At 44.9% G+C, this 15,612-nt stretch overlaps 2 protein-coding genes across 3 annotated transcripts in view; one reads left to right on the plus strand and one right to left on the minus strand.

The window, feature by feature from the left end:
• The window catches only part of rfc4 (replication factor C (activator 1) 4), a 35,485-nt gene extending 25,085 nt beyond the window's left edge, over window positions 1-10,400 (plus strand). For both annotated transcript variants that reach the window (XM_061737350.1, XM_061737351.1), the window contains 4 exons: window positions 2,117-2,242; window positions 5,390-5,470; window positions 6,466-6,579; window positions 10,119-10,400. In XM_061737350.1, the coding sequence (XP_061593334.1) occupies window positions 2,117-2,242; window positions 5,390-5,470; window positions 6,466-6,579; window positions 10,119-10,211 (414 nt within the window). In that variant the 3' untranslated portion in view covers window positions 10,212-10,400. The remainder of the gene's footprint in view (window positions 1-2,116; window positions 2,243-5,389; window positions 5,471-6,465; window positions 6,580-10,118) is intronic.
• Window positions 10,401-13,345: 2,945 nt separating this feature from the next.
• On the minus strand, window positions 13,346-15,266 carry aatf (apoptosis antagonizing transcription factor). The gene has a single exon (XM_061736957.1). The coding sequence runs from the start codon at window positions 15,206-15,208 to the stop codon at window positions 13,652-13,654; it is 1,557 nt and encodes a 518-aa protein (XP_061592941.1). The 5' UTR covers window positions 15,209-15,266; the 3' UTR covers window positions 13,346-13,651.
• Window positions 15,267-15,612: the final 346 nt, after the last annotated feature.

Below are 15,612 nucleotides of genomic sequence, written 5' to 3' on the forward strand. Positions count from 1 at the left end.
ATGAGTAATGTGTTACTGTAGTTCTCCTGAGGTAGAGTAGAGACCCTGATGAGTAATGTGTTACTGTAGTTCTCCTGAGGTAGAGTAGAGACCATGATGAGTAATGTGTTACTGTAGTTCTCCTGAGGTAGAGTAGAGACCATGATGAGAATGTGTTACTGTAGTTCTCCTGAGGTAGAGTAGAGACCATGATGAGTAGTGAATGTGTTACTGTAGTTCTCCTGAGGTAGAGTAGAGACCATGATGAGTAATGTGTTACTGTAGTTCTCCTGAGGTAGAGTAGAGACCATGATGAGTAATGTGTTACTGTAGTTCTCCTGCCTTTCCCCCAGAGACCCCACTCCAACTCTGAACAGGTTTCCAGCACATAGTGACGGACTGATTGATTGATTGATAGTTGGTTCCTTGAACCAGTCGTTAACAGTTTTTGTTTTTTGAATCTTGGTATTGTCATAGAAGATAAGATAATCCATTCATGGGGGTTCTTCATGTATTCATGTAATCAGGTGTGTTTCAGGCACAGATCAGTGTTGAGCCAAACACAGGCCTGAGAACTGCAAAAGCAGCACGAACGCTGGTGGAGGACTCGGGCCTTTCTGCTCTCGCCTCAAAAGTTGAAGGGAAGAAGAAGAGTTGAAGACGAGTTCTCCGATCAACAGCTTTCAAAAAGTCAAGAAAAGATTTAGAGGACATTTATGAGCGAAAAAGATTATGCACTTGTTTCAAGAAAAAGCAGGAGTTGGTGGATGGTGTTGCGGCTGCAGAGCAGATGTATGAAGACCTGGAAGATGGCGTAGAATCTGACCACAAAAGGAGCCATGTTGATCAGAAAATTTGTCTTGAACTCTTTTTCTCTTACATTTTTGCTGCTGCTGCTGCTGCCTCCAATAATCTGAGTGGTTTTAGGTCAGTAATGGCCCCATCAGTCCCTTTACTAACTCTAATTTGAGCGTCTAGCGACTAGGGCTGCAGCTATCCAATATTTTATTAATCCAGTATTCTACTGAAAATTCCATCGATTAATCGGATAAAACATATTTTTGTTTAGTTAAAGAGCAATTATAAATATACATAAGATGTTAGATATGAATTGACATTACTAAAACTAAATTATATAATCCAGTAGGTTCATGGCTGTGCATTTAAAAACCCTGAACTTACACCAGTCGACCAAATTCACTGCCTTCACTCAAAAAACTAAGGATCTTACCAAGAAGTTTACTTATTTCTAACCTAAAAATGCCATTACACCTGATAACACACATCACTTAAAAAGTTAGGTGTTTTTCCCACGTGTTTCAATTGAACTTTCATTTGTATCAAGCAAATTTTAAGTTCTAGTTAAGTTTTACATTAAAGTCTTGATAAGATTTTGAGTTTTGTCTGTGTTCAAAATATAATTCTGATTCCTGCTGTATTGGAGCACATTAGCAACCAGCGCTACTTGATGTTTTATCCATCAATGAATACAGAGATTAAACTGAAAACTACCCAGTTAGCTTTATTAAGTTTTTATTTTTCACCCTCATCACTCTACAGCTCTGTGTTTTTACAGATTAAATGCGTTAGCCGCATCGACAGTCGTCATAATTAACAGAAACCTATATAACGTTATGTTAGCAAGGTACCGTAACGTTAATCTCATTAATTAGTGCTACGTTAACTTAATTCCCGTGTCTGGGTGACGGTCCTCCCTCTGGGAGTAACAGGGTGTTGGTGGAGAAGCTGCAGCGTTGAGGACGTACTGTTGTGTATCAGCTCTGTCTTACAGTGAAACAGCAACAGTGTTGCCTTGGTGTCCAGCTGGAAATGACCCACACTTTTCACTGTTTCTACCTTTTCTTTTAGTTAAAACCAAACATCCGCTGTCTTTCTTCTTCCTTTACGTTCGTGGCTTCAGCGCGTTGTGCCGCATTAAACGTAGTCCAGGAGAAATACCTGCTTTGAGCTGCAAAATGAAACGATTCCTCGAGGCAGAGAACATTCCTCCATCATTTCTTTTAATGGAATTCCTGTAATTATTGTAGGAATGGTTTCAGCCCTAGCGTGTACCTTGTAGATGTAGCAGAGAGGTTCTGCACAGCTGCTCAACTTGTGTTGTTCTGTTCTGGGTCAGAGTATAGCGGCGTTGGTGCAAGTGTCCGAAGGAGACCTGAGGAAAGCCATCACATTTCTCCAGAGTGTTGCTCGGCTCAGCGGTAACAAAGAAATCACCGTTGGTGCCGTGGTTGAGATAGCAGGGGTGAGTCACTACTGTCCGTCTGTGTGTGTGTGTTTGGGGACTGGAGACATTCACCATGAGTTTTTCATTGAAATGTTTAAAGGGGGCTAGTCCCACAGGACTGGATTCTACTGGTGGCCGTTTAGGCCTGGGGACGGGTACCAGAGGTGGAAAAAGTATAAAAATATTGTACTTAAGTAAAAGTACAAATTTTCTGCTTGAAAATTACTTAAGTAAAAGTAAAAAGTACCCATTAAGAACATTACTTAAAGAGCATATTGCAGGTTGGAGACCCCTGTGAATCAATGTGTAGGAAAATAATGTAGGAACTGAATTTTCATTGAAATACGCATAAATATATACTACAGTGACCTCCAGAGTTGTTTTTGTGAGAGTATTTTACTTCCGCATCTGAAAAAGTTGAACCGGAAGTGACGTCGCATTGGGGAGCGCGGTGAATTCAACAATAGGAAAAATAATGGATCTTAATGTTAGTTGTGACACTGAAGAGGTTGTGAATGTGTATTCACACCAATATGACGGGCCACAGCCTTATAATTACGAAACCCGTTAGTCCCCCCACGTTCTTTTGATTGACAGCTGAAACTCGCTTTTTAAAAGGCTGATTTATGGGTCCGCGTTACACCAACGCAGACCCTACGGCGTAGGTTACGCGGCGACGCACAGAACGCTGCGTGCGCCGCGTACCCTACACCGTAGGCTACGCCGTCGATTTTACGCGGAACCATAAATCCGCCTTTATTCACTGCAGCACTCCTGCTCCGTGCTCCTGAAAGAAACTCCGAAAATAACTCCTTAAAAACGGGTGAGTACTTGTAATCTGTCTATGTTTGTACTTTCTAAACAGAAAACAGGCTTATTATCTTCTCTTTTTTCTGATTAAAAGCATCCGAAATAGCCGGGTATTTTTAAAACCGAATACTTCCCCCCCCCTCGTTTATAAAATAATTTGTATCCACATTACATCGTTGTTAAAAAAAAAAAACCTTCCACACATAACCGAAGATAGGCTATGCGTTTTCGACCACTTTCATAAGCATTCCAAACCTGTAGATCATCTGGTCTTCCGGCCTCCGGGCCGCCTGTGCTGCGCCGCTTCCCCGGGATCCGCGCCTCCTCCTCGGGTAACGAGCTGGAGTTTCCCCATGTCCGCCACGGAGCTGCCGCGTTAATCGACGCAGCCCAGCTGCAGCCCTGCTGCGCAGCTTTCCCGGGAGCCGCGTCTCATTCTCGGGTAACGAGCTCGACTCCCCCCGTGTCAGATCCATGGTCCCACCACGGAGCTGCCGTGTTAAACCGACGCAGCCCAGCTGCAGCACTGCTGCGCGTCGCCGCGTACCCTACGGCGTAGGCTCCGCGTCGGTGTAACGTGTCAAGAGCCGAGACCATTTATTTAATAAATAGCTTGGAGGACAGGTGGATCAGTTCTGGGTCGCACGTTAGACGTCAGACTCAGAGCAGATTTGTTGTTGTTTTGGAGCATAATGTGACGTTCGAAAACGCAAAACTCCGGTTGTCTCTGTTTACACCAGGTCTACACGCATCTACATAAACAGAGTTTTCAAAAATCTTCCCTTTGCCTGGAGTTTTTTTTAAACATTCGTTTATTTGCGTTTTCATGTGGATGACAGGTCCAAACGTAGGAAAATATCTTGGGTTTAGCAGATACCCGGCTACGTGTGTACGGGGTCTGGGCAGTCAGATGGGGCAGCTGTGGAGAAGTCTCCCTGGTGTGGCATCATATGACGCGGTGTTCGAAAAAAAAAGCGTTTGTACGAGCTTGGCTAAAACCAGCCACTTTTTCCTCTGAATAAGTGCCCTTATGTCTTGTAAAACATATTAAATCCTACATTAACTTCTCACATAGTCATTTTCACATAAGGTCAGGTATAATTTTTGAAAAAGTTCTAACCTGCAATATACTCTTTAAGTAAAAGTATAAAAGTACCTCAACTTAAATATAATAAAGTACCAAAAGTACATGGTGTAAAATGTACTTAAGTACAAAAGTAAAAAGTACAAAGTACAAAATTCAAAGTACAAAATTATTTTTAAAAGGATTGCAAAGAAATGAAGAATCCAAGAATTTGCTTACAACTCTAAATAATGGTGATATTATTCTGACCCCTTTAGCGTTTGTTTCCATTACCCCATTTTAATTTCTCCCTTTGCTCATCACTGCTGCTGTACCCCATTGGCCCCGCTGACAGGTTCACCCCCAGCCTGTAGTATGCAGTGACAACATTAAGCAACCCCAGCTGATAAAGGATGAGACTTTTGAACTTTTAAATGCCAAAACCACCTTAGAAGGGGTGGAATCAAAGAATGGTGCGCATGGACACGCGTCGGCTGCCGCTCAAGGCTGATTTATGGTTCCGCGTTACACCAACGCAGGGCCCGTACCCTACGGCGAGGCTCTGCGTCGATTTAACGCGGAACCATAAATCAGGCTTCAGTCCTCATCGGTACTCGACGCAACAGCGGTTCCTCCGGCCTTCCGGCCCGCCTCTGCGGCGCAACTCTCCCGGGAGCTGCGGCTCCTTCTCTGTATATCCACGCGCCCCCCTTCCTTCCCGCCCGCCTTATGGTTCTGCGTTAAATCGACGCACACCTTACGCCGTAGAATACGGCGTAGGGTGTGCGTCGCCGCGTACCCAACGCCGTAGCTCTGCGCCGGTGTAACGCGGAACCATAAATCAGCCCCCGCTGTGCTGTTCTTTAATTTGTAGCGAGTAACGACGTGTCCAATTTTAAATATAGCGGATTAAAAGTACGATTTTTTTTTTCCTTGAAAATGTAACGAAGTAAAAGTAAAAGTATATAATAACGAAGTACTTGTACTTCGTTACTTTACACCACTGACGGGTACAGAGGTATTATGGGTAATATAGGGCATATATTTGGTCTATTGTATCACTTCACATCTCCCCCCGCAGCTTGCCCTAAAAATGTTTCACCTGCTTCTTAAAGGAATCGACACAATCAGGGCAAATCAAAGCAATCCATGCAACTGCTCCAAAGAGACAATAAAAAGATCAACATTAAGAACTTTATTTGCAGGGGAAGGCAAGCTGGCGAAGCTAGCATGGATGAATGTAGTGTGACTGTAGCTGTTAGTTGCTCTGATCTTCCTCTGTCCTCTCATAGGTCGTTCCCTCCCCGATGATCCACTCCCTGCTCCAGATCTGCTTCAGAGGAACATTTGAGAATCTAGAGGTCGTGCTCAAGGTACGCTAATAGCACTTAGTTTACCTGCATTTCACTTGATCTAAATCACTTATAATTGTTTCAAATCCATCATCTTTCACCCTTGGAGAAGTCTGTATTTGTGTTTCTGCTGGCCGTGCGTAGCGTGTTTCCCCTGCCGTGCGTAGCGTGTTTCCCCTGCACGTGCGTAGCGTGTTTCCCCTGCACGTGCTAGCGTGTTTCTCCTGGCCGTGCTAGCGTGTTTCTCCTGGCCGTGCGTAGCGTGTTTCTGCTGGCCGTGCGTAGCGTGTTTCTCCTGGCCGTGCGCAGCGTGTTTCTGCTGGCCGTGCGTAGCGTGTTTCTGCTGGCCGTGCGTAGCGTGTTTCTGCTGGCCGTGCGTAGCGTGTTTCTGCTGGCCGTGCGTAGCGTGTTTCTGCTGGCCGTGCGTAGCGTGTTTCTGCTGGCCGTGCGTAGCGTGTTTCTGCTGGCCGTGCGTAGCGTGTTTCTGCTGGCCGTGCGTAGCGTGTTTCTGCTGGCCGTGCGTAGCGTGTTTCTCCTGGCCGTGCGTAGCGTGTTTCTGCTGGCCGTGCGTAGCGTGTTTCTGCTGGCCGTGCGTAGCGTGTTTCTGCTGGCCGTGCGTAGCGTGTTTCTGCTGGCCGTGCGTAGCGTGTTTCTGCTGGCCGTGCGTAGCGTGTTTCTGCTGGCCGTGCGTAGCGTGTTTCTGCTGGCCGTGCGTAGCGTGTTTCTGCTGGCCGTGCGTAGCGTGTTTCTGCTGGCCGTGCGTAGCGTGTTTCTGCTGGCCGTGCGTAGCGTGTTTCTGCTGGCCGTGCGTAGCGTGTTTCTGCTGGCCGTGCGTAGCGTGTTTCTGCTGGCCGTGCGTAGCGTGTTTCTGCTGGCCGTGCGTAGCGTGTTTCTCCTGGCCGTGCGTAGCGTGTTTTCTCCTGGCCGTGCGTAGCGTGTTTCTCCTGGCCGTGCGTAGCGTGTTTCTCCTGGCCGTGCTACAGCTGCTGCAGTAGCTTCATGTGTTGCTGTTGCAGAACACGGTGGACGAAGGCTACGCAGCCACCCAGATCCTGAACCAGCTGCTGGACTCCATCATAGAGCAGGATCTCCCGGACAAGAACAAGTCTGCCATCACAGAGAAGATGGCGGTACGTCTTTACTTCCTCCTAGTACCTCAACAGAACAACTCATACCTTCTCTAAAGCTGCAGAATCACAGAGCAGTCAGCTCAGGAAAGTGCATGAAAGCACTCGTGCGCTGCTTCTGAAACTGCATACTGCTTAAAAAAAGAACAGAATATGGTACAAAATGTGTGTGTATTATATCTGTATCTGTATATATGTGTGAGTATATTAATTATGAATTGTGTGGTTTAATAGTTTTTCTCGTGTCTCTTTCAGCCTGTGACATGTACGTTATTTTGAAGTCAATGGCCACGGTTACATGGTGTTCTTTAATTATGAATGAATTATTCCAAATTAAATAATTCAGAATTGTTCCTTCGAGTTTACATGGAAATAGTAATTCTGAATTGAGGTTTACATGGAAAACACGTTTGATGGTCTTTCTCCAATTCCTCTACAGGTCTGGGGGTTGGGAAGGTTCTGATTGGATAGGGGGCGGACCGGAAGTTAAACTACCGGAAGAAAAACTAACTTAGCTGCTACAACTTTGAAAAGCTCACAATGTTTATGTTTCCTGTTTCCATCTGTTCTTTTAATTATTTCTATTTATTAAATAAATGGTCTCTGCTCTTGACCAGCGTTTACTGCGTGCTGCCATCTTGAAACTTTGTTTGGAAAACCAGCCCAGCGTGGAATATAAGCGTTGAAAGATACGTGTTCTTTTGTCTGGAGAACCAAGAAAGACTAGTGGAATGGAATCACAGGTTAATACAACTTTTAATCATGTCAAGCACAAGGTTTTTCCGGCCGGAGGTACACTTCTGTCAGACCATGTGGGTCGGAGAGAAATGCATGACGTTTTCATGAGTCCAGTTGAATTTATACTCTAAAGGGGGGTGTTCTTTGCAAGTGAATTTCATTGGTGGAGGGAATGGGAAAAGACCCCCAAACGTGTCACTTCTATCTCCTTTGTTATTTCTCTCACCTGGGGTGCCACCCCAGGACGCAGATAAGACCACCCAATGCTAAACATCTGTTTCTCTCCATTGTCTTTTCTTAACAAATGGTATGTATTTGAACTATCTGACATCTGCATCTAAAGCAAGCAGTCGAGCCGTCTACTGAGGCTGACTCCGTGACTACATGAAGGCAGCTGCCCTAGCTGAACTGCTGAATAGGAGATTACTTTGCATATATAGAGAAAACCACCAGTGTTAGACTCTTCGACCTCTTGACGATTTTCATGAAATCCTAACAGCGTCATGGAGACAGACGGGCGAGGGAACGAGCAGAAAGAAAGACCGGGATTAATTTAAAGAGGAATCAGTGTAAACATGATCGCAGAATTATTCTATTCAGATTTAAAATCGGAATAAAAATTCGGAATGGCCATTTTCATTCAGAATTAGGTGTTTACATGGTCATTTTTAATCATTTTAAATCTGATTTAATTTTAATTGTGAATTAAAGAGGAATTAAAGTTGCCATGTAAAGCACTGATTGTACTGTAAGGGCCCGATTTACTAAGATCCTAAATAAAGAGTACTAAATTGCGTGTGCACTGAAAAAGTTTGCGCGTGCTGTTTGTGTGTGGTTTGCGAGTGATCAACTAAGATTGTGTGCGCAATTGATAACAGGTGCAAACAGCAGTATTTAAATGAGGTGTTGCGTGTCTTAAGGTTTGCGAGCGCAGATCTGCGCCATGGAGAGTGGATGGAAAGCACAGTCACAAGTCACAAGCGCAAAATGAAATTTGACGAGTTGGAGTTAGAGATATTAGTGGAAGAGGCAAATAAACACATTAATGAACTACAAATAAATTTAAACATTACCAAAAGAAACGCAATATCGGAGAAAACCTGCGATAGAATAAATGCATTTGGTAACACAAAAAACGGAAAAACGTCTGGTTTTTCATATTTCAATTTTAGGCAAAGATCAAAAATACGAAATAGAAAAACGGGCCACAGGACCGAATTTGATTTTAATATTGAATTGGTCGGGTTTACGTGACCCGGCGGTGCTCGGCATGATCTGAGGAGAAAAAGACAATCAGACACAGAGCTGGAGAGCGCTTTGATCTATTTATGAGTTAAGTTTTTATTCAAATGTCCACAGTATATTGCAAATATTATATAGCAAACACTGACAGTAAATGTGTGACAGACGGGACCATCATATGGCCGTCGATTTAACGCAGAACCATAATTCAGGCGAAGCTGCAGTCTCTGCGCTGATCCTGACACAGCGGGTCGGAGCGGATTTGGTCATGATGTTTAACCTGTGTTTTGTGATTAATAAGCACGGGTTTTAATTAAATGTAATTTACGAAGGATGATTTCACGTTCAATAAGATAAGTAATCAATAAAATACAAAGTTTTGGCACAAAGGCTTGGCCTGCTTGTGGGCGAGTGGAGGGGGGCACATTAAGAGAAGGTGGCAAGATATAAGGCGGAGAACTAAAGAACAAGTGGCCTTTAATAAAACTTGTGCAACCATTTTTAAAATAGCATGCAGCAGAATAAAGACTCTCTCTCTGCGTATTCTTTGATTTTGGATGTCGCCTCCTTGCCACAATAACAGCAGCAGCAGATTAGCACCTTCCTTTCGAACGTATTAAATACAGACGCAATCACAATACACGCAATTACTTTCAGGCTTGGTAAATCTCATAGCGTGTGGTAAATGGAGCAATTTGCATCTTCCCCTCCCAGTATTTAGCGCTCTCTGGCGGGTACGCCCCATATTGATTATTCATCAGGGCAAAAGTACTAACTGAATTGCGTGTGCAATTTAGCGCATTTCAGAGAAGCAATCCTCTTTGCACGCTGTTAGTAGATCAGCTGGCACTTTGGTTTGCGGGTGATGTCAAGTTTGCACAGGTTTTAACACACGCAAACCTTTAGTAAATCGGGCCCTAAGTGTTTCCCTTCAGCAGGGTCTCAGTGTTCAGGGCTGGAACATTCTGCTGCTTTTAGGCCGCGTTCAGACTGCCAGCCAATATCCCATTTTTAGCCCATCCAGATTGAAACTGGATGAATCTTTTGAAGTCTGAACAGTCCCAAACCGCATGATCAAACCACCTCCCGGAGGTAGTTTCATATCGTCTCAGTCTGAACAGCTCCAAACACTCAGATGGGTTTGGACTGTCCGTGACGTCACTCTTCGCCACGCCAGACCAGACCCGTGTCGCAATTACATGATGTCACACAATACACGCGCCGGGTGACGCCTCCGCTCCGACGTCGTTGCTACGGCAACCCGTCAGATCGGTCAATGATGTGGCCCAGTCTCAACAAAGCAAGATGCGATTTGGACACTTGCTAAAAACAGTGTGGACAGTCAGCCCTGAAAATCGGACATGAGAAGGAATCAGATTTGCCTGCAGTCTGAACGCGGCCTAAGAGAATGGAGTGAACTTTCTTGGACGTACCAAGTGCGAGGCCCTGGTTCTGGTCCTGGTCCTGGTTCTGGTCCTGGTTCCATCTCCATCTCCAGCTGCTCCTGTTCCAGGTTTAATGTGGATGATTTTTCCCCTGAAAGTGTGTGTTTTGTGTTCCAGGTTGTGAGTAAGTGTCTGTCCGACGGAGCAGATGAATATCTGCAGATGTTGAGTCTGTGCTCCGTCATCATGCAGCAGGCCAGCCAGGCCTAGTCCAGGCCTAGTCCAGGCCTAGACCAGCCCCCGCTCCCCCCGGAGCCTCCGGAGGTCCCGGGTCCGCTGCATCGTCGGCCCACGGTGCTGGTTTCCACAGTCCCTCCTTTAGCTTTCTCACTTTCACAAACAGGTGATATGTAAAACCTGTGTAATATTTTGGAGAATAATAAAGATTGTGGTTGTTTCCATGTTTGTTCTGTCGTGCTTGGTGATTGACAAGTGTCTGAGGGCAAAGGAGCAGAGTTAGTGGGAAGAGAAGACCCCCCTCCCTCCCGCTGGGCCACATGTGTGGGTGTTTGTGTTGGTTTCAGGCTCAAATCTCACCTTCTCCCGGTTCAATTCTGGGAAAGAAAGCACACTAAAGTTTTAGATTTGAATTCTGTTATGTATTTATTGCGTGCAGGATAATTATTTAAAGCATTGGTTTTATTAAGTGTAAAGCAGGCGTGGTTTGCTAGAGCAAAGGTTTGAATGTTTCTATTGAACAACCATCAATGATGCTCAGCTTCAGTAGGACCAGTTCTCTCATACACTCTTTGTTTTAACACCAGTCTTATTTATTTGCAATTGTCTCTTTTTTTTTCTTTGTATACAGGAAAAGTGCCTTTTAGTTAGACTTGTATTTGCACTGAATGGGACTTTACATCATGTTGTACATCTTGTATAACGATGATTGAGTTGTATTTTTGCTCTTAATCAGAATCACTACGATGCGTCTGAAACATGGAGGTAAACACTGAAGAGCAAAGAATTGTGAATAATCCAAACTTAGGGAACCACTACGCCCCCTGCCCTGGCCCAGGTCTGCATCGCTGAGCGGCCCCTTCTTTCTTCTTTCTATGGCCTTTTCCTGAATAAAGCCAGCCCTGGAACCGTTAGGACGGACGGATCGGTGCTGCCAGCCCTGGAACCGTGAGGACGGACGGATCGGTGCTGCCAGCCCTGGAACCGTGAGGACGGACGGATCGGTGCTGCTTCATCTCACCAGGGACGTGCTCCGTCTCCGTCTCAGACAGCTGCAGGAAACACAAGAAGGCCGGACTGGACACTGGACAAGGGTCAAGTATGTTAGAACAGGTGGAAAAGACAAGTGTAAAGGTGTGGAGGTGGGATTATTACACAGGTTCATGTTGATGGGAGGAATGAGAATTGATCAGAGCAACAGCTTGGAGGAAGAAACTGGTTCTGGAGGTTTTATTGTACAGTGCTCTGTAGTGGGGGGTGGGGCAGTAAGCAGAGCCAGAGTTAGAAAAGTGATTAAATATTTGGCAGTAGTTTAATAAACCAACCAACCTTGTGGAATAAAGATAAATAAACAAGACAGAAACACGGGATGGAGAGGAGACCACTTCTCTGCTTTTCTTGTGATCTCGGTAAAGAAAACAGCGATCAGAGATGGTTTGTCAGGCCGTTCAACCAGAGCTCTTAAGCCTGATTTATGGTTCCGCGTTAAATCGACGCGGAGCCTACGGCGTAGGGTACGCGGCGACGCGCACCGTACGGCGCGCATCTCCGCGTAGCAGCTGCGTTGGTGTAACGCGGAACCATAAATCAGCCTTTAGTCCTGCCGCATGCTGGTCTGTGCGGGGGGGGGGCATTAGTATTAGTACTATTAGCAAGTATATTATTCGCCCCCGAAATACATATGTACCTTGGGCTTAATCCGGTAGTATGTAAAGTGGAACGAGGAGCCGTTTTTCATCCACCAATTTAAGTTCTAGTGTCGGTTCTTAAAATACAAACAAAAAAGGAGAGTGTAATGATGCACTAATGCTAAATATTAACAATCACAAACCCTTACGATCATAATAAACCACAACTCTTCCCGGAGCAACACAAAGCAAAGAACAACAATACCCATAATGCAATGCGGTCAACAACTACAGCGTGTTTCCCTCTCTTTTACAGTTTAAATCGGAAGAAATGCCTCCAAATAAATTATTTTTCCAGCCTCGACTTCTGACAGGAGTGTCTCCAGATCACAGGCAAAGTTTTTTTTTTTTTTTTTTTTTTTTTACTTGTTTTTGCAAGTTTCTTGTCAGGATGAGCGGTTTTTAATGGATATTTATCCTCATTATCAGATTCAAATGGATCTACTTGAGGGAGGAGACACGGAGGACTGTTCTCCCTCATGAATACTCAATTCCACGTTGATTGTGATGTTGAAAGAAACGTGGGTGGATTTGGGTGTAAGCACAGTTTTGAACATCTGAATTTTTTTTCATACACCATATTTCCACACAAGGATTCCCAGTGAAATCCAGGCAGTCTGTGTCCATGAGGCCCCAGGAGACCTGCACAGAACTGCAGAGGAACGTATCTGCTCCATAGACATATATATACATGTATATGTCTATGATCTGCTCTGCTTCCGCAGCAGGAGCCTCATCTCAGACATCACTGGCAGATCCCTGAGTTTGTGCAAAAACAATGAAATTGTTGTGTGAAGATGTTTGGTGGGTATATGGCTGGGTTAGCTCTCCCTGCAACAATATGAATAAATCACTGACGTTTGCATAGCTGTGCTTTTACTGTTTTGGTTGTTAGTTGTTTGGGTTCATTCAGCCAAAATAGGTGGTAATGTATTTATCTCTTTTAAACACTTAAAACAGTAACTTTTAGTCCAGGTACCTGTCCCGGCTCCGTCAGAGCCCGTCCTGTGGGTTTCCCTCTGAAAGGACACGTCCCCAGCGTGACCCAGGTGTCACGCTGGGGCACCTGAGGAAGGTTGTGGAACTTGGAGTTTTCACTTTGCTGGACATTCAGAGAAAACCAAACAGCAGCATGAGCGTGTCATTGTAACGGCTCTGCTACTCCAATATCTTCTGAGGGGAAATCCTCCTGTTACTCCAGCGGATGTTCAGATAAGCTGCAGTGGACCATACCTCCCAGAACCTGCTGAAGGAAGGACGTACTTGTACTGGGAGCTTTCCTTTCATTTGAAAATTAATGAAAAAGTTTGAGAAAAAAAGTCTGAGACTTAAGAGGAAGTTATATAACAGGTAAATTTACCTAAACATGCAGTCAACACATTATGGAGCATCCATCTGAACCGATGACTTTAGTAAATAATAATTTGACAGTTAAACTGACAGAAATACCAAACTTCTGTTTCATTTTATGATTCATTTATTTCTCTCTGTTTAAAACATTACAGTGTTCACCTCGCATATTGTTCTTTGAAAGAAAGAAAAGCCATCCAGTTTATGAATGACTTTAACCCTAACTGGATCATATGAAAAGGAACACAGTCATCGCTTTTCTTTCCATAGTCAGTCACAGTTTACTTATTTCTATCAAAGTCACGTCAAAAGTGTCACTCAGTCTTTAGATATCATTCATGGTTAGCAGAGGCTGCTCCTGCCTATTTCCACCTCGTTTCTTCATGCCTCTATAAGCTGAGCAGTTTAGTTTAAACCCTAGTTGCTGTGTTGCCATCACTTGGCGTGTGAGCTGCTCTGGGAGCCGAAGAGGCTCCGGTAAAGTTCGTCCCGCGCCTCGTCGCTCACAGAGCTGTAGTCCATAGGTGCCATGTAATTCACCAACTTGCTGTGGATGTGGAATCGGACTTTCCGCCCCTTGCTGGCTTTGGTATCTACTTTTTTCTTGATCTTGCTGCGCAGTTTCTGAATGGCCAACCACTGCCTGCCCATGGCCACCTGATTGTTGGAGTTTGTTGCACTTGTCTTGCGCTCAATCAGCTCTCTGAGGAGCTGGTGGTAAAAGTCATCATCATCAAAGATATCCTTATCCACATCTTTTAAATGCATGTTTGCCTTCAGCTGTTGTCCTTCAACCTCTCCCACTGCAAGAACGGACGACAGCTCCTTTTTGCCCAGGACTGAGTACTCGGAGCGCCGGGTCTGGGTGCGCCGCACCAGCCTCTCCCGGTCCACCAGCACCTGCTCCACCTGGCTCAGAATGTTTCTCTCAAATGCCCCAAAACCTTTGCTGCTCTTGCCAATAGTCAGCTTAGTTTTATCATCCCACTTTTGTAACACAGTGCTGCAATAAGGATCAAAAGCAGCAAAACGCTTCGCCATGACAACAGGGTACTCTGCCATATCCACTTTTCGTTTGGTAGCTCCAGAATCCTGAGCTGCCCTCATGTCCTCTTCATCATCATCATCATCACTAGTTACCATCTCATCTCCTTTGTGAGCCTGCAGCTTCCCCTCAGGAACCCCCCTGGTGTCGGGGTTCTGCAGCAGCAGCTGGCCGTGCAGCTCCAGCAGGGACCTCTGCAGAGCTTTCACAGCCTTGTGCGTGGTCTTCAGAGCCCCCGGGAGCTCCGCTCCACCTCTCCTCTGGAAGTCTGGGAAGGTCTGTGGCTGTGGAAGTTGATTGGCCAGCACCAGAGCTTTCTGGATTTTAATTCGGCCCTCAAGAAGCTGGTCCCACAAGGACAGCTGGTTTTTCACAGCTTTTCCTTTTTCAACCTCCTCATCCACTTTATTTTGGGAAAGTGTGCAGATGGTCAGCCCGTCCTGCCCATCCTCCTCCTCACTGTCATCAGACTCCTCACCCGTGTCCTGCTCTCCTTCACCCGTGTCCTGCTCTCCTTCACTCGTGTCCTGCTCTCCTTCACCCGTGTCCTGCTCTCCTTCACTCACTCCCAGCTCATCCAAGCCCTCTGTAACTTTCTGGAAATCCAGTTGTTGAGGAAAGGCGATATCGATCTCTTCACTCTCCACTGGATCTTCTGTTTCATCTACTTCACTGTATCTATCCTCTCCCCCTTCTTCGTCCTCATCTGTGTATGTTTCCGTCTCCATGGTGAGCTGTGTGCGGGACACAGGCTGGCCCCGGTATCGCGCGTCTCTGGACGGGAGGGGAGCGCGTCGTCGCAGAGAACTGAGACCGACTCCGTCGTCCTCGTCGAATCTCTCGATCACTCTGGCCTTGGTCGCCTCGTCGCCATCATCCTCTGGATCAGCAAATTTAGGCAAAGGATTTAATAAATCCTCAAGCTCTTGTGAAAACGAGCTAGCCATGGCTGAAAGTTGACAATAATCACACGTGTAGCGCACGTAGAACCGTTCCTTAGCGAGGCAGTGACGTCAACAAGATGCGACGAAATATTTGTGTGTGACCCCTCGTTGGTGACTTTCAGGCAAACTTTAATTACTTTATTTACTTATATGTATATATTCAAAAAAAGACAACAATAGCGTAGCATATATATATATATATATATATATATATATATATATATATAAATGTATATATATATATATATATATATACATTTATACAAATATATATATATATATATATATATATATATATATATATATATATATATATATATATATATATATATATATGCTACGCTGTTGTCAGCATTCACTGTCATTGATCAAGGTTGATAAATTTAAACAATAAATCTTTTAAACAA

The sequence above is a fragment of the Cololabis saira genome, chromosome 13 (genome assembly GCF_033807715.1).
Source record: "Cololabis saira isolate AMF1-May2022 chromosome 13, fColSai1.1, whole genome shotgun sequence".
NCBI lineage: Eukaryota > Metazoa > Chordata > Actinopteri > Beloniformes > Belonidae > Cololabis > Cololabis saira.

Bases quoted from the DNA above. Each gene is read 5' to 3' on its own strand.
- aatf (XM_061736957.1), bottom strand. From the start codon at position 15,208: ATGGCTAGCTCGTTTTCACAAGAGCTTGAGGATTTATTAAATCCTTTG.